This window comes from Patella vulgata, chromosome 2, assembly GCF_932274485.2.
Source record: "Patella vulgata chromosome 2, xgPatVulg1.2, whole genome shotgun sequence".
In the NCBI taxonomy this organism is placed as follows: domain Eukaryota; kingdom Metazoa; phylum Mollusca; class Gastropoda; family Patellidae; genus Patella; species Patella vulgata.
Window position 1 is genome coordinate 17,322,919 of NC_065880.2, and position 19,955 is coordinate 17,342,873.

Consider the following 19,955-nt stretch of genomic DNA (forward strand, 5'->3'; position numbering starts at 1 on the left):
GGCCGCTCCGAAACGGGAGCCCGGGCCGGTTCCAATCCTCCCCTGTATACTTGTATGAATAAAGGAATTGAGTCGCCTGTCCAAGATTTTTGTTGAATGGCAGTTGCTTACTCCTTACAAACAGCACCAAATGGATTTAGCAAGTTTCAAGCTTTAACAATATCGGATAAAAATTGTGATCTCTACTGTGTGCACAAGCTTAAAACGGGATTTTCGAACAATCGGGGTTCATAATCCATGATGCTACGGTCCGATACATGTCAATTTCGAAATGAACCGAAATTTTTGGGAGGTAAACCTATATTTCAAGTTTCGTCAAAATCAGATAAAAATTGTGACATGTAGAGTGTCCACAAACAAATTGTGAACGGACGCCCGGACAGGGGCGACGACAATATACGTGCACATGAAAATATGGGCGTATGAAAATAAAAATGTTATCATTAGAAATGAAACAAAACTTATAGGAAGATTTATTTGTAGCATCAGCATAACATTGCATAAAAAATGTGATAGATCCTTTTAGAATAATTGAGAATACACGGACGACTCTAAATCTGTGGGACCTAATCCACGACTGCTTTCAAATATATTATGCTATAATCTTGTTCACAACTATAGAACCATTATATTGCTCAGCTATATTGACTGTAAACTGAACATCAAAGAATATCTTAAGTCAATTATCGATAAACTATTTAGAACCTCTCTTATAAAAAATCACAAAAGAGAATAGGGGCGGTAAACAGAACCAATGAAAAGGCTCATCAATAATTACATACCTGTATGGTCTGGTCCATCCGACATAGACGAGATCAATTTATTATTTACGGTAACTAACGTAAACCTTTTTTTTTCTAAAGGACATGTTATCAGCAATGATTAATTTGCTATGGTCCCGTGTACATCGATAGTCCTACTGGGTCGTCAGTAAAAGTAAAGGCAGAAATGAAATGGAGGTTTAATGTTTTTGCACCAACCGGGATGGTGGAGTCGGTAATGGTAAGTACAGAAGGACCACACCACGGACAAACAGAAAGCCAAAGCATAAACCCGATGACAGAACACACAATACATTGTACTTAGAAATGTCAAGCAAAAAATAACCTACAGTGCTTCCCACTGGTGTTTTTTCTCTTGTTATTAGGCTATACATGTATACATATATTATGGTTAAATAGTTATTTAGGAAACAAGGCGTATGATCGATAACGTGAAAATACTTCCATGAGACAATAAATCAGACTGCAAAATCGTTAAAGAGGGAGTCCTTGAATTCTTAGGAAACCGTAAATAAAACTGGATTTAAGTACGCAAATCAATCGCGAAGATCATTTATCACCAAACAAAACTTCGGTAAATAGACATGGTTATAACCAGCCAGTCAAAGGAACTAGAATTTGAGGACTTACATAGCCTGTGCCACATGCAAAACTGAAACACAATTGTGAAGAGTCTTATTTCACCCAGATTTTACCATTTATTTCAATTTCGGGGCTTTTTCTTTAAGATGTCTGTCAATTCAATCTTCGTATGAATACTATACAACATAAAAAAAGTGATAATTACAAAAATGTTGGTGCATAACTTTTGTTTAGACCGGTTCTATAAAGCTATATAATGTAGGTCAGTGTAGTAATGAAAAAATGAAAACTAATCAAAGGAGTTTCGTGTTGGATATGGACACAATTTTATTAAAATAACCAATACCAATTATAACAATCCAATGATCGTAAATAATTTACAATCCACATGCGTTATGGATTGAAATCATTCGGTTAAGTATACATGTAGCCTTGATTCAAAATAATCGATTTTCTCATACAGGGTTTGAATATGACAATTGCCATTATTCTGCGATAGATATATTACATAAGACAATATTTTATCCAAGTTTGGTAAACTATCTCTGAAATATATGGCTTTCAATTTTGGATTTCCGCTTTTCTGATGTTCCTGCTTGCGAAATGAAGTACTTAATTACGTGTTTGTAACGTGTGTATAAATTTGTAAAGCTGACTTGTTTGGATTTTCTAGAAATACATAATATTACACTAAGATTTCTCGTATTAATGCTCAGTCTTGGTCTTCAAAGTAGCAGTGATCGCTTTTTATTTTCCAGATCTAGCCCCCTTCTCTTCCACTAACTAAAATCTATCCTCAAGAACAGTGCGCAGATTCGGGACGTGTTTTGTCAACATTGCTGTGGTGGGGGGGGGGGGTCACGTTATTTTATATAGGGCAGCCGGAAACTTTTGGTACGCTCTTCGTACGTCATTCAAGGTGCACACGGACCTTGGTTTTTCGTCCCAGCGGAACGTCTAGAAGCTGTGCCTTGTCATTTAGGAAAACTATGGCAATTTATTCGGAATTAATAATGCCCTATCACATAACGATAATGAGTTTTAAACGAGTTGCAACAGGTATTGATCTATGCAAATGTTTTTATGGGTGACTATTGTCTGGGGTATTATATGATTACTGGTTTGTATAATCTGATTATGTTTTATATAGTGTACTGACACCTATTGTCAGTTTTTGACGTCTAAGATATTTGGCAACGCTTGATGACCTGGCGCCTGATACGTTCGGGCATTTTTATGCGCGAACTCTTAGGGTGATTTTTACTGGCATGCGCACAGGTACTATTTCTTTTTCTTTTAACAAGTACCCAAATCGGGGATTTCGTGCGGAGGTAGTTCGGAGGTAAACAGTCTGTGAAGTACAACACTTGCCACTTTACCTGTGTATCGCTAATTATAAACCGAATGTGTGAAGACAGTTCATACATATCACTCAAAAAATTTTCAGTACAAACTCAGTTGATTCCCGCTCGATTTGATACTAAACAAACCCATCGGTTTATTTTCTCAACAGTGTGACCAGAAGTGACCGCGGATTTATTGACCTTGTATGAACTTATCCATAGCTATATCCTTACACCGAGAGAAATTATCTAGTCTCGGTGAAAAGAACCATGGTCATCTGGTAGAAAATTACTTTTGTATTTTTTGGAACGGAAAACAGTGTTTTTAGAAGCAAACTAACCTGCCGCACATGAGGAAGTAATTATACTAATAATAAAAGGCGAGACCTCTTTTTGCGGCGCAGGCTTATCACTGAGTAGTAAACCGTCCACAAACAATAATATAGGAAGCTTAGTGACGAGTGTAGTAAGTACTAAAGTAGGCTATAGGCCTAGACTATAGGTTTGAGTCGAGATTACTCGCTTTCAGTTTACTCTGTTTTTGCGATAACCAATTATGTGAGAAATACCATACTGACATTCGGTTTTTAAAAGTTGTACGCGAACTAAATGCGTTTGTTAGATACTGACAGAGCAGCCCCGAGTCGAACAATCGCCGCCCGAGCTGTCTTCGTCAGCTAGTTTCACAATATCGTGCAATAGGTGTATTAATGTGATTTTTAGGTTTAACCCCGCAAACAATGCCAAAATAGTGTTTTCGCTGCTTACAGAAAACTGAAATTTAAAAAAAATCTTTTTTATGAGGGTGACCCTCCCACACACTCCCTATCGAGCTGCCGCTCGGTCTGCGCAGCCTCATGCCTGGCACCATAGATACGGTATTATCTATGCTGGCACATACTGTCAACATTGTATATTTTTCCGTTTCCGCCCTTCCCCCCCACAATATATATTTCACGGCTACGTTGCGACGGTACCAGCATACCCAGTTGTTGACACCCATTACATCACTCCTGTCTAACAAATCATAAAGCTGTGGTGTTACGGTGGCGGCATAGTATTTCACCGTAACACCACAGCCACTCTAACCATTCATAATACATCTAACTACCCCTTTACAGCACTTCACTCCCTACACATTTCCCCTCGTCCTACTTTCCCAAACGTCAACAACACATCTCATACATCCAGTTCGCTGATTAACCCTTGTACCACGTCTACTGGTTTATATTCACGAAATGACATGTTTAGCACTGTATGGTAATTGAACTCAAAGATCCAGGGCCAGATTAAGACCTTTAGTGGTCCTAAGCACTAAAAAGATGATGGCAACACACCCCCATATCCATATGTTATTCAATTCAAAATAAAAACAAATAGTGAACCGTAAAATCAAATTTTATCTTTTGAAATGAAACAAACTTACAGTAACCTCTCTAATATTATAATTCATTATTTGCACCACTGGTCGAAAGATTTCAGTGATGTATTGATAGAAATAAGTTAATACCACACAGAAACTCTTATTATTATATTATGGAGTAAATTATATTATACTTATTGAAGCGATAGTGTCAGTTCAATCTCGGGTCATTTCTTATAATCTGTTTACACCCCGTAACACGTTACTAATATCTTATTCTTAAATATATTATTGCTTCCATATTATTTATATTATTATTTTTTGTATTATAATTTATGTATTGCCTGTGTAACAATCGGGTATAAGTCTTTCATACATTGGATTATTAAAGAAACGTGGGGCGATTGTTAGAAGTCGCTTAGCTACAGTTCCGTGCTCACGTTTCACATTGCAATCTGGCGTTTAAATGAATAAAGTTTCTAGATATCTCGTTCTAAAAAGTTACTAGGCTACTCGCGCAAAAACTAAACATATATGCACGTGTTCGTTGATCCCCCGTCTTTAGGGAGAGAGAGAGAGAAATGGGGTTTAACGTCCACTCGACACAAACTAGGTCATTTCGGGACTAACGTATGGTTTAATTTTATTTCAATAATTCGCTTGCGCGTAGGGGTCTTTAGCAGTGGGAGGAAACCGGAGGACCCGGAGAAAACCCACGAGGTTGGACAGGCGACCCTACTCCTTGCCACGTACAACCAGGGATTCGAAACCACGCCAGTTGACTCAATGACAGACTTTATGGTACAGCGCGCACGTGCTAACCATTCAGCCATCCACCCCCCCCCCCCCCCCCCCCCGTCTTTAGGGATGTATAGGCACTAGATATTTACTCTTGACTGTCCTTTGATATTGAATATTTTTCGACGCATACCGATACATAAAAAAAACTTTTAAGACTTCACCAGAATCGTAAGATATGTTGATGGTCACTGTATGTTATCAAAGTCAGTGCAATGCTTATAAAAATAATATTATTCTTAACTAGTTAGCCAGCTTTTGTTCAAATAGACGTTTTCATGAAGCATTAAAAATTATGCTCGATTGTCATCGATTAACATAGTTGGATTGCCAACTTATTAAAACCAGTAGGTGATAAGAACTGTACTTGTCATCAGTCAGCATGTTAAAATTGGCAGACAAATGCAATCAATCAACAACAGTTCAAACAAAATCATATTCAAAATCATATCCCTAAACCTTTCACAAAAAGTATTGTTTTTAATTTCTGAGGGTACAGTTGTAGATGAAACTGATATTCCCCGTATTAAAACCACTGAATGTAAAGACATACTGTTATAGGTATACCATCTGAAACTTGTACATGTAAATTGTAAAAGACAAACCCCAGGATGCATTTAAGCACAAGTGTGTGCGTTTTACATACCACATTATTCACCGTGAGGAATAATCTATAAATAATAAATGCCTCGGATAATACCCACAAACGACATTCACTACATTGTGTGTGTGAAATAGCTTTATTTAACGCCCGCTTTCACCAAAATAATATCGCAGACAAGCACTACATAAATCCCGTTTAAGATTATTTTATACCATTACTTTCGCATAGTGCGGTTGCGTCATGATAAAGATACATTATGGGAGATTAGAATAAGAGTTGGTAGTCCTCACTATAATAGTTAGAAACTAGATAATGTATAGGGGGTTTGCTGAAATTTTCAGTCAAATTGATCCACTCTGAACCGAGATTTTAGCGATTGAATTTTGGGCCAAGCCTCGATCATCATTACTAAAGTCGGTACGATAAAAACATAGTCTCAATTATCCATTTCATGATTAAATCATGAACGAAAGTTAGGCAGCAAATGGGATCCTAATTCAGTAAATATCGCAGGCTAGCGTTGACATAGATCGTTGATTATGGTCGGGATAAGTTAATTAATGTCTAATTAATAATTTAGATAACATTTCAGGCCTAAAGAAAGACCTGAAATAGGCAGATTTAGCTCTTGCATAATGTATGTTTAGTGATTGAATATATATCTTATTAAAGTAGCTAAGTCTCTAACTCAGTATCATCCAAAGTCTTCGACATTGAAAACACGAATTATTTTTCAATTTAAATCAACATTGATGTTGTGATCTTACCGGGAAAAGGTGGACTTCTGGTATCCAATATTTAAGACAAAATACTTATTTTACCATTTGTACACGAATCGTGTACCATAATGCGTTTCAGCGCCATTTGTAACAAGGGACTCAAAGAACAAGGCTAGACATATTCCACAAGTCATGTCAAACGGTGACACCATATTCTTATCTGGAAAGCATGCGCAATAAATACTATCTGTGTAGACTGGAATAACCAGACACTACAGATTGCCATTCAGTTCAGACTTCTGACATATTTCGCCGAACATAACTGATTAGACTATACAGTAAAAACAGATACGATCATTGAATGTAAATCAGTTTATATACATTCATATATATTACATTATTATATGCGTTACTACCCATTTGTGTCAATTTCTAGGTGCCAAATATTAGCGATTTAGCTCCTTTAAGTTATTGTATCACCGCGTATTTATATAGTTACAGCATGGTTGGTTCTTTAGAATACATATATGAATGCAATCAATGTCTAAGCATATCTTCTCGCGAGACTTATATCATTCCTTCTCATCAAAAACATGTTTCGCAGCAAGCTATCACTTGTCTACCAGGATTTAGGAAATGTTATAACTCAAATATATCAACTTATCACGTTCGGTATAACATTGGACACACCCATCTGACCGCTTGGTATTATTATAGCGTGTCTGAGTCATATTCTTACAAATCTTATTGAGCGTCAATTTACACAATAGTAGACTTAGTTCGCTAAATTCTGATATAATATATATAAATCTACTTGACCCATAGTTCAAATATGCTATAATGCGAATATGTTGCGATACAATTAACATCTATTATAGGGATCACGTGATTGTTTCACAGGGCAACCCAACTAAACACATCCAAATTCTTGGTTGTTTACATTGGTGACGCGCGCGTCTCAACTTTATACTTACTTATTCAGTATTTCAGGTCTGGGATCGAGTGGAAGTGAGTTAACTTTGACAGCACATATCTCAACAAACGCTAAAGAACAAATGTAAGTAAAAAATCATTATCACTAATACTACGACTGTTTACTTCAGATTTGACTGTCATTCATTATAAAATCATAAACCAGCTTATTTCTAACGGGGTAGATTTGACTAAATTATATATGGCGCTAATTGTCAGCCGACAATTCCAGTCTTTATTGAAATCTTGTTCGAAACGATCGAATTTGGCTCTACCAGTGCTGAGCATTCTGTTATTTCCAATTAAATATCCAAACAGTGCTTGCTTTCTCATTCCTCTTATAACAAGATTTATAACAAGTTGCTAGCCTAAATATAGTGCCCATTATTAAACTAGGTCATTGCATATCAACATAATTTATTTCAATGCCTGGTGAAGTCTTTCTATCAATTTGACGATGTGTGAAATGTAGACTTCCAAAAGAATCAGTTTTGAAACTAATAGGCTACGTATGAAACACAAATTGCCAATACGGATATATAGGGGTTTTTTTGGTGGCAAACAGCCCATGTAGCTTATAGGATTTTATCTATTGATAAGATATACTAAATTTATATGATATAAAGACCTGCAGTAAGTTTCCATAACGTGTTTAAACGTGACTATATAGCTAATGGAAAGCAAATTATTGATTCGACTTGAGTTGTATGTAAACTACACTTCACGCCTTTATCCAGTATAAAAATGTAAATATGCGAATCGAACTATATACAGGACGGCGACAATAGAGGATCACCCATCGGTCAATAATCATGATCTGTAACAATTAGCATCCTCCGGCACTATATTTTCTACAAATAAACACGTTCACTACTACAATTGTGTACAAGAGCAGGGTGTCTTTGTTTGCGAAGATGAGAATGGGATAGAAGCGCTGCTGACGTGCAACATTTCGCGTATCGATCTGTACATTGATCTGTTTCTATATAAATAACAATCGACTAATGTGTAAAAGCATCGATTTTCTGTTTTCTAAAGACTGCGAAAAGTAAACGAAAATCAAAGGCTACAGTGAAATGGTTATTTATATTAAGATTGATATTATTGTTACTAAGGAAATATGAATGTTTTTATGATCAATATTCATTTCCCCGATGAATTCATCTGACCTGGCTATCGTCCAGTTCTCATAGAGGAATTAAATGGGATATTTGTAGACTGTATGAAAGCCAAATTACTGTATAATTTCATCATTGGCATTCATTATGAAACAACGTTATAGAATGGAGTTCTCGTTAATGATATTTTATTAATTAAATTATTACATATTAATACCGAGAGAAATAAAACCGTATATCTAAAGATTTTTTCATCTTTATCAACTGAACTATAGTATTACGATATTGCTAGCTAGTATTTTAACCAGATACGCATGCAGCACCCCACCCCACCCCACCACAAACCCGTCATCTGGGCCACTTTGATCCAAACATTTGTGTTTCCATTGTCATTAAATATTTATTTGTAAAATATCTATAGATATTAAATAACTCAATTTATTATTTGTTGAAATAAAATATTGTTTATCCGTGAACTTGAGTTCGCATGAATTTGAAATATACACCATGTTGAAATATGGAGCCACTGGGTGGGGTGTGGTAACGAATGGTGATATGTCTGTAGATAGCTACTATAAACAAATATAGGGGAGGATATATACACCTTACCAGTTATTTTGATAGACTTGTATGTTTTAGTACCACTTGACCTAAGACAAGAATTATCTAAGGTGCGATTTATAAAGTTCGAAGTTCATGACATTTCTGGCTTTATTAAATCCGTTTTGTTGACATAACAGCGAAAGGGTTTAAAACATGTTTTAGGTATGTATATTGGTGGGCAGTAGTATAAATTGCTGATGTAGCGAGACTGGCTGTTATATCTGGTATGGTAGATTAAATCAGGTCGATTAAAGTTAAAGGTTGATACATGGTGAAGATGATATTTCAGAAAATGCGCTTTGAAGAAGCGCTATGATTATGCATGTTAGAATAATCTTTCGTCATTAAAGATACATTTTTCAAGAGCTACCATAGGATTTTCCTACTTCGATCCAGGTGTAGGCCGACTGGGCGAGAAAGTTCCTCGATTATCCATTTTTATACGCCCACATTGAAATGTGGTTGTATATTGTCGCCCCCGTCGGTCCAACGTCCACAAGCGCCTGTGGACGCTCTAGAGACTAAAATTAATATCCGATTTACTTTAAAGTTATACACAGTGCAGTGTTTAAGGTCATGAGACGAAGAAGCCTTTTGATTTTCAGCGATTTCCGATAATTACTGCCAGAGCTATGGCCCTTGATCACTTCAAAATATCTTGTGGATGCTCTAGAGGCCAAAGTTAATATCCGATAGACTTTAAATTTAAACACAGTGTTGAAGGTCATGAGATGAAGAAGTATATTGATTTTCAGCAATTTCCGACAATTACTGCCAGAGTTATGGCCCTTGATCATTTCAAAATATCTTGTGGATGCTCTTGAGGCTAAAGTTATCATCCGATTGACTTCAGATTGATACACAGAGTTTAAGGTCTTGAGACGAACAAGTATATTGATTTTCAATGAATTTTGATAGCTTGAACAGCTAAATCCATTTCATTAAATGTTTCGTATACTAAACGTTAGCATGGGGCAGAAATTCTAATGATTTTCTGATAATTACTTATTGAGTTGTTACTCTTAATCAGATTTTAGTGTTATATAATCACCGAAAGAAAGTAAAAAAACTCTTGTTGACTGCCCGGCCGATTTAGCCGCTGTGGTCGCATGTTTCGTTGCCTGGCAACCTATCTTTACGTTAAATTATCCATCACAAAATGTATTCAAATCCACAAAATATCAAAGGCTAACGATGGCATCGAGGGTGGATTATGGTCTTGATAATTTAATTAATGTCTTAATTAATACTTTAGATAACATTTCAGGCCTAAATGCATGTCTAACATTCACTTTATGTTACTCAGTTTTATTCTTCTTAAATTCTTAAAGAAACAACATAAAATAATGTGAAATATAAATAGATCAATAGTAGGCTATTATGTACTTCTTGTGAATTACATTCACAAACTATATTAGGGTTTTAAAACTATATAGGCTTTAGAAAGTTTAGTTCTATACATTTTTTTATTCAAAAGATCATACCCCTACTCACTCTTGTGTAAATAACAGAACGTAATTGACGACGTACTACTAGATCTACAATCGTATCGTTATTTACTCAAACACACCCTTTATCTACCGACTTCACGGTTAAAACTTGTCCTCGCTTGCATATCCCTATATAGTTTTACATAGGAAGACTTTAAATAAGTTGAAGGTTACGGATAAACATTACGAATCACTCACTCTACCTGACACAGACCCAAAATATATCCTTATATATCTCAGTAAACCTGTACAGTTCAAGTTTTGCTACCATATAGGGTTGGCGTTGGGCAAAATAAAAGCTCATCGTTTGACGTACTTTTTTTTTTACTTTTAATAAGTTCTAGTAAAAATAATAGTGTACATAATTAGATTAAACAATTAACAGTTATAGTGTTGACAATTAAACTCAAGCAATCGAATTGATATTAGACCTTTAAAGTAGGCCTATCTGGGGTTTCCCTTAATGTAGTCTGGTTTTGGAAATGAAATGAAATGAATTGGGGTTTAACATCCTACTGTTCTGCTCCTATACTGGGCTAATGAAGACGTGCATACGCCATACAGTGTGCTATGAGGAAAATTTTGCCCGGGCAGCGGCACTATCGCCTACTCTTATATCGAATTCCAACTGCCAAAGGATTTTTTACGTGCATTCCAATGTATACACAGGACCTCGGTTTTTCGTATCATCCGAAGGACTAGACAGCTGTCCTTGTCAGGCCCTCCGTCCTGCATCACTGACAAGGGGGAGCCACGCCGGAAAATCTGGATGAACTTTCTCGGCCAATGCAGGGACCGAACACCCGACCTCCAGGCTAGCGAACCAGCGTCTTACCCACTTAGCCAGGTTTTGAGTTTAAGCCGCGGTTGCAATTGGCATCTATTCATTGGCTAAATGAGAGGCCAGGTCAACTGAATACAAACTGATATCGAGAAAGAGTATACTCATTATACTTTTATTTAATAATTTCTTATGTTTTCCGAAATTCTATCCAGATTATCGCCCTTATAATTGTTAATTTTTGTTTTGACATTTTCTTTTGACGTCAAATAATAGTAAGTGCAGAGGGACTGCACCACACATAATTTACACAAAAACAAATACATGAACAAGACATCATACACAGAAAAACACAAATAAACAAACAATTCAATAAAAGTGAATGGATCCGGGGGCTAGCCGTAAGCGTCCACTGCGCTGTAGGGCCTACAGTCCTGGGTCTGTAGTGACACAGACTTCACTCAAATTTGAAAACAATCAGGAATACAACCCAAAGAAACCAAATCATTGTGTAATGCCAGCATGAGTCATGATCTGCTATATGCTACACGAAATACGAAAGCAAGCACATAGTAGTAAAATTCAACTAGAGCCTATACAAAAGTAACCACATCGGTGAAATGTATAAAAAAATGTAGTCTAAACCTAAATGTTCTAAATCAATCAAGAAACGTTTCAGTATTCAATGAAATCGAGGTATATTGAATACATTTAGGGCACATGTTCCATCCGTCACAAAAACAAAACAAAACTGAATACAAAGAAGAAAATAGGAAATGTAGACTGTCTCGAAAGACAGCCGTCTGGTACGGTGTCTGGTGACTGAATGGCGTGACGTAAAATCGCCGTTATTTTGGCAACCATCGTTCAGACCTAGAAGTATAAATAGAATACTCCTTGGTCCAGACCCGTCGCATTTATGCGCCTTTCTTGTAAATCTTTGTTTTGTTTTTTTTTTTACTTTGAGCGAAGCCTGTATCATCACGGAACTGTACAAAGCAGTGGACGCTTACGACTGACCTCTGGATCCATTCACTTGATTGGATTTGTGTTGCGCGTGACGCGGTCTTTCTGCACTTACTAATAATATACTATTTTTTCTTCAGAATTCAAGATGGCGACAGCAGGAGCAGTTACAGACGATGAACGTGATATGCTAGCTAAATATTTTGAAGAGTGCGTGATTAGTGCATCCGGTGGTAAAAAATTATCAGATGACGAGAAGAAATATGCTACCGGAAAAGCAATTATGAAGATGATTGAACCCGTGATGGGCAAATCTGATGCTACTTTTTGTGAAGGAGGCGTGGTTACCAAATTATCCGATAAAAAAACGTAAGGACACCACTGGACTGCGAATTGCGATGTCGCCTATTATTCAGAGTATTATTAAAAATGAAATCAAGATAGAAGGTTACTCCAATTCTGTCTTCCAACTGAAATGTCTAGCTGTGTTAATCGATTTGCAAAGTTCATGGTTCGTTCAATATCAAGGTTTCTGGAACTTTAATCTTTACAGGCGAAGATTATGCTATGGCCACTTCACACCTTAGTGTCGTTAGTGAAATGAAATGAAATGGGGTTTAACGTCCTACTGTTCTGCTCCGAACTGGGCTAATGAAGACGGACATACGCCATACAGTGTGCTATGAGGGAAATTTTGCCCGGACAGCGGCACTACGGCCTACTCTTATATCGAATTCCAACTGTCAAGGGATCTTTTACGTGCACGCCAATGTGTACAAGGGACCTCGGTTTTTCGTCCCATCCGAACGACTAGACAGCAGGCCCCTCGGCCTGCATTCACACCTTAGTCCAAACCTTTCTAATTTACTTTTTGTTCTTCCATTATGCAAGTAAGGCAATCTGATTAAAATGCAGATCTATATTTCGTTTCGTTTTTTATACTTTCGATGGCCTACGTGGAGATCTGACCAATAATTTTGGGAGGTCGCGTCAGAGGTCATACGAGCGGTCATGAAGCTCACGGTTTCATTGGTTAACCCCTTATATCATCCAGATCACGTCAATGATAACAACTCTTCCAGATCCTAGTGTAGTTAAGACAATTGATATGACATGTGGAGATGGCATTTTAATATTGGGGAATGAAAGTGCACTCCAGAGGGTCGTTTTACATTATGAAAAGCGTTTACAGTAATAAGGTATAATACGAATATATTAATATACCTTTTGAGTTCACAATTGTTTTATTAGAATTCATGTAGCCAATATGTAACTTTGTATTTATGGATTTGGAACTTGAATGCCCTGGTGGTACAATGTTAGGCCATCTGTTTCACTCTTTCACATATTATTACAGAAAGAAAATGCATGTAGATGTCTTTACTGGTGATTTTTTCCCTGAATTAGCAAAATATGCAGCTACCAGCATCCCTGCTCACAAGAAAAAGGGCACGACTCCAGAAGCTCTTAAACAAAAATACTTAGAAAAAGTTAGAACAGAAGTGAATAAAGAGAAAAAAGCTGTAAGTTTTCATTAATTGTTTTGTTCATTGATATAAATTTTCACTTGATCATCCCTTCTTTCTAATAAAAAAAAGATATTGAGTAATTTCTAATAACACCCTCATTTTACCAGGATCAGAACATTTCAATATAAAACGACCACCCGTTGCTAAAATCCAAAGCTTGCTTATTTCTAGCTTTTAAATGCTTTGTTTATATTTGAAGGCTTCAAACACTGCTGTGGTTGATAGACTTACAGACACATCTAAATATACTGGTGCACATAAAGACAGGTTCGATGCCGAAGGTAAAGGTAAAGGCGCCGCAGGACGAAAGGAGGAAGTCCACAATACTGGTTATGTTGGTAACTACAAGGGAGAAGGTTCATACGAAAAAAAATAAACCCAACCGTCTTTTATCATTGCTCCATAAATCACATCTGTTTTAATCAACCACCAAAGAGCGAATTATTGGAACCAATTATGTTATGTTATTTTTCAAGTTATGCATGTTTGATACACGTTTTCGTCACCGAGGTTTATTTAAATACAAAAGACATGATTCTAATGTCTGTTTGAGGCAATCTGTTAAGGTTTTAGATTTCTAGATTGTTAACTAAACAAGAACGTAGTGATCGCAATATTTTCTGTACTGCTGAATTTAAAATGAATTGTATTTTTTTTTCTCTCTCTCTACTGGGTTGAATTTTATGTAATTCGCTCTTATACCTTTTTCTTAAAGATCTGAATTTTGTGTAGATTGTAATTATGATGGGATGCCTGGAAATTGCCTTTATTTTATATATAATTTTACTTATGTATTTTTTAAAAACTTTTTATTTGATGCCATAAAAGTCCCATACGTATTTGTTGAAATTAAATCAAGACCAGCCTTAGTTTAAGTTTTCTAGTAGACTCCTTTCATTAAAGCAGCTGGATGGGATATTTGTTAAGAAAACGCGCATAGTGCTTACCGAAGTATTTATTTATTTATAGTTATATACCAGACTTGCTTAAAAGCGTAGATCCACGACCTGTCTCAGATATGATAGTATATCTCTAAATTACAAACTATTACATGAATAACTATTTTGACATTCCTTGATTCAGTGCGTCAACATGATTACTTTTTTTTTATATATATAATTCTTTCTCTTTCAGTTTATATAACATTTATTTTACACGATTTTAATAAATGTAACTTCTTTCCTATATAGTGTACGAGTATATCATTATGTTAGATCATTATTGTGTTATAATAAATAAAATTTATTGTTTATCCAACCACTTCTGGGTCATTATTCTGAAAATTTCCGCAGTTTCGATGATCAAAAAAGGCAGACATTTTTCTGGATCGACAACGTGGATATGGGAACCGCATGTCATGTTACATTTTCCGCGTCGCCGTTTCAAGCATGTAAAAACTTCATTGTCCTAACAGTATGCAGACCTTCAACTTTTTTTTAGCGTCGAGTAGATCAGAGATTTTGAGTTATTTGGTATTCAAACCCGATGGAAATACAATGTATATTCAGCCACATGAACATTTGCACCCAAATTCAAAGTCGTGCGCAAGTTATTTCCCTTGTCACTTAATTTGGTGATAATCCGATTCAGATTGTCAATATTTATATTGTTATAGTTCTTGTCATTGAAGCAGATTTGACATACAATATTCTGGAAACTTAGCATCTTGCGATTAAATGTTGTTGTCATGAGGTTTTGGCCAGCATGGGGGAAGGTGTGTAAAAACTTGTCCGATTCGTCCTTCGCCCTCACCACACATTACTTTCCGTAAACGATGTTTGTATCAGCTAGGTTCACGGAACTGTCCGTTAGTAATTAATATTATTTTATGTCCCGGTGATTGTCTTTGTCATTATCATTGACATTTTGACTTGTCTATGTTCTGTTTATTAAAGTGCAGTTCACGCTGCACTATTATTTCAGTTGGGTTTCGGTATAAATATAGGCCTTTTCCAAATATCCATACTTGAATTAAAAATAAACCAGCGGCTGCCAGGCAGGATACGCCCACATTTTCGAGAGATGGATAGAGAACAATTAATACTGAAAGTGATTTTTCCTACAATCAAAGGCCATAATTCATTAAGTTACAATTTGATATGGGCAAATATCGAAAGGAATTAAGATCTTTGGGTTATAAACATGCATTTCAGACGGTCCGATATGCGCGAATATCGAAAGGAACCGAGATCTTTGGGTTATAAACTTACATTTCAAGTTTCAACAAAATCGGATAAAAATTGTGACCTCTATAGTGTCCACAACCTTGATATACCATATTTTTACGCTATTTGAGAACGAACGGCGGCCATTTTGTCTGTCAATTTTGGGCCGATTTTCACGAAATTCGAACTCAGCCGTCCTTAGGGTGTAATGGTGATATAATAATACGTTTTTTTTTAATCGGATAAAAATTATGACCTCTATAGGGTCCACAAGCTAAAAACGCGATTTTTGGTACAATCAGGGGCCATAATTCAGGAAGTTACGGTCCGATATGCGCGAATATCGAACGAAACCGAGATCTTTGGGTTATAAACTTACATTTCAAGTTTCAACAAAATTGGATAAAAATTGTGACCTCTATAGTGTCCACAACATTGATATACCATATTTTTATGCTATTTGAGAACGAACGGCGGCCATTTTGTCTGTCAATTTCGGGCCGATTTTCACGAAATTCGAACTCAGCCATCCTTAGGGTGTAACGGTGATATAATTGAACGTTTTTTTTTAAATCGGATAAAAATTATGACCTCTATAGGGTCCACAAGCTAATAAACACGATTTTTGGTACAATCAGGGGCCATAATTCAGGAAGTTACGGTCCGATATGCGCGAATATCGAAAGGAACCGAGATCTTTGGATTATCAACTTAGATTTCAAGTTTCAACAAAATCGGATAAAAATTGGGACCTCTATAGTGTCCACAAGCTAAAAACGTGATTTTTCGTACAAACAGGGGCCATAATCCATGAAGTTTCGATCCAATACATGCCAACATCGAAAGGAACCGAGATCTTTTGGAGATAAACCTATATTTCAAGTTTCGTCAAAATCGGATAAGAATTGTGACCTGTAGAGTGTCCACAAACAAATTGTGGACGAACGGACGGACGGACAGGGGCGACCGCATAATACGTCCACATGAAAATGTGGGCGTATAAAAATGGATTGGATTGATGCATATATTATTTCCATTAGTGATGGGGCAAGCTTCGCCAGATTCAATTTTTGTTTGGAAAGATTAAGCAAAATTCAAAGAAATTAACAGATTCACCTTTGGCCCAAATCAAAGAACTTCAACCATTTTAAATAAAACACGGAAATAAAACACGAACTATTCATGAACAACATTGCACACTACTTTATTATTATTTATTATTTTTCATCAAGAAAAGTCTTAAAGATTGGACGGAATCGATAAGAAAAGTTTCAGCACTTCAAGGCCAAACGGTTGACAATAAAAAACACAGAGTTTAACACAGAACACGAGCTAAACAAAATTAGTTACAACATTATATGGAATGTATATATATTTGTACTCATATTGAATACCAGCAGATTGAACCACACATTTGGGGATAATACCGTTCACATAATAAATATATAAGTTTCTATATCAATAACAATATTCTCCAAATAAATCCAGGGAGTAAAATGATGATATTGGTGAAACCATTGTATTATACGTTATTGGTAATCCCATATAAAAAAATAAACAATAATTCAACAGCAGTTTCAGAGAATATCAAAAAATGGGAATGACAAAAAAGAGGGTATTTCAAAGCATAACATTTTTTTTTTATAAATCTTTGGAAAATAAATGTCTTTTATATTCATATCACATTTTACATGGGTTAATTTCGTCCTTTTTCTTTCAAAAATATACTTTTTTGTTCCACGGGACTTTAATATTTTCTATGGATATAAGCAAGTCTAATTAAGGGAAATACCCCTGTCGTTATCACAATATCCATACTTCACAACAAAGTTATTATTTACTCTAATTAACAAGATTCTACAAAATAATATCATTGTTGTCATAAAACTTTAACAATTATTTTTGGGTAAGTGAGGTAAAATTTCAAATTTAAAGGAACTCATTTATATCTTTTAACAGTTTCCATTTAACAGTAATAGAAATGCAGTATAATTTATTAACAAATAATGTTTTTTTAAAAAAATATTTTCTTTTGTATTTATTATACATCCTTGCATAAGTCAAGCCTAGTTCAGGTCCTTTCAAAATTTGAGACCACCTGGTCTTTGATTTTCATACAGCAGTTATATTTTGGGATCAGACTGGACGGAAAAGGTAACTGAATCATATATTTAAATGATAAAGTTTTTAGTACCAGATGTGTTAATTTTAGCTAATACTAGCACATAAAGACACAAATATAGATACCAATAATCACTATACTAATATACTGCTTAGTTCTGAACCTCTGTAAGCCCATCATTATCATGTGAACTATTACCTCTGAACATGCTCTTCATGTTTGATTTGTTCTGGGCTGCCTCCTTCTGGTTCATTCGACGAGCAATACCGTTTTCATCCATGTAGATGTTTGAAATAGAATTCAGTAACTTGTCGATTCTATCAGGGAAATGGGTAACATTATCTTGTGGTCCACTGATAGGTCTCCCCTTCGCATCAGTCATCAAGTCGGATGGCTGGAGAGTGTTAGCAGGTGCAGCTCCAATTCCAGTCCAGCGCTTAAAGCGACCTACCATGAAATCGACAATCTCATAGTCGTTATTGACCTTGTTCATGTCCTCTCTGACGGCTCCGAATGTTTCATTTAGAATTGACAAGAACATATTTACAAGAATAAAAGTGATGGTTACCACGAAGCAGAAGACAAACAACTGAAAAGAAAAGGGAAAGATCAATGACGGTGATTTAGTTCATGTCTAATATAACTATGAATGCACTGTCTGTCCATCTTCGAGTTAAATTAACAAATATATTTGCTGCTAAAACATAATGCATTGACTAAATGAAGTAAATTCATCTGATGACTATAGATCAAGGCTCTCACTTCAATATTTTGGCAAAGTTTTATTGTTTTTACACAAAAAAACTATAAATATTATGGTTGATGTATTTTCAAGTTTAATTTTTAAAAAGTATCTATATTATGGAGTCACCATAATTGTATTTTCCAAAAGTTTATGTCTTTTGTTTAGACCTACCTGGGTTAGGAATGGTTCAATCATCAACATACTGTAAATATCAAATTTACCCATCATCATTAACACACCAGATTCCATGGAGGTTACAAAGGTCGAGAAGGTCGTACTAAGGTTCATAAAGGTCAAGTAGAACAACTGCATGAAAGCCATGTAGACAATGAGGAAAATGATACCAAAGTGGATAAGACTGTTCGAGCCATTTTTTAATGTAGCTGCAACCAGTGCCATTCGTTTGTTAAATCGAAGCAATTTTAGGAATTTAAGTGTTCCAAAGAATACCAACCAACCAATCATGTATGTGAAAATTTCGTTCCAGTATCCAGCATATTGAAATTTCATATACTCATTGCCATGGGAACGGGCAAAGATGGCTGTCAGCTCGTTGGTGACGTTAAGACGGTAGAAATAAACGATGACTGCCCCTAATGATACAGCGATAATACCAAGTTCAATGATATTCCAGAAAACAAAAAAGTATTTTATCTTCTCTTTGAAGATATTCTTTACTGCCTTAATAATAAACCAGGCTGTAAACAGAAGGTAAATTACTTCACAAGCTATCTGAAATAACATAACAGATGACATATACGGAAGAAGCATGGCCGGTTCAAAACGGTATGACGTCGTAACACCACCGCTGGCATCAAATTCAGCTACAATTGTGGCTATGGCAAAGAGGTTTACTTGTGGATTGTAGATGGTGAATTCAACAAAAACTGCCCTTGTGTATCGATCAATCCAGTTCTGGCTTTCAAGAGTTTTGAAAGTCTGATTAATAACATCCTTAGATCCTTGAAGTCTCTGAACATACCCTCCTCCACCATATAGTTCCAGTACTCCCCAGTAAGGATAACCATTCAAAACATCTGCTTTGGAAAATACCCATGGTAACCCTGTATCATTTTCAGACTGTGTGCTGTTCAATTTTTTCCACTCGGGCATGTAAGTTTCCTCGTCTTCATTAGACAATGAATATGGTTCGTTACATTCATGAATGACGTTCTTCATGACACCTCTAATGTCACATAAACCTGGGAATAATTATAAATATTAAAACATTGAAGCACATGAAATTCTGAAGGTAAGGTAGCCTTATGATGAA

At 35.9% G+C, this 19,955-nt stretch overlaps 1 protein-coding gene and 1 long non-coding RNA gene across 3 annotated transcripts in view; one reads left to right on the forward strand and one right to left on the reverse strand.

Annotated features, from left to right (window-relative positions):
• The first annotated feature begins 7,049 nt into the window (after nucleotides 1-7,049).
• On the forward strand, nucleotides 7,050-13,620 carry LOC126810618 (uncharacterized). The gene is made up of 3 exons (XR_007675273.2): nucleotides 7,050-7,248; nucleotides 12,262-12,490; nucleotides 13,479-13,620. It is a non-coding gene; the product is annotated as an uncharacterized LOC126810618 (long non-coding RNA).
• A 3,380-nt stretch (nucleotides 13,621-17,000) lies between these two features.
• Nucleotides 17,001-19,955, reverse strand: part of LOC126810750 (uncharacterized) — a 39,805-nt gene continuing 36,850 nt past the window's right edge. For both annotated transcript variants that reach the window (XM_050535987.2, XM_056098892.1), the window contains exons 29-30: nucleotides 18,854-19,884; nucleotides 17,001-18,526 (exon numbers count right to left, since the gene is read on the reverse strand). In XM_050535987.2, the coding sequence (XP_050391944.2) occupies nucleotides 18,089-18,526; nucleotides 18,854-19,884 (1,469 nt within the window). In that variant the 3' untranslated portion in view covers nucleotides 17,001-18,088. The remainder of the gene's footprint in view (nucleotides 18,527-18,853; nucleotides 19,885-19,955) is intronic.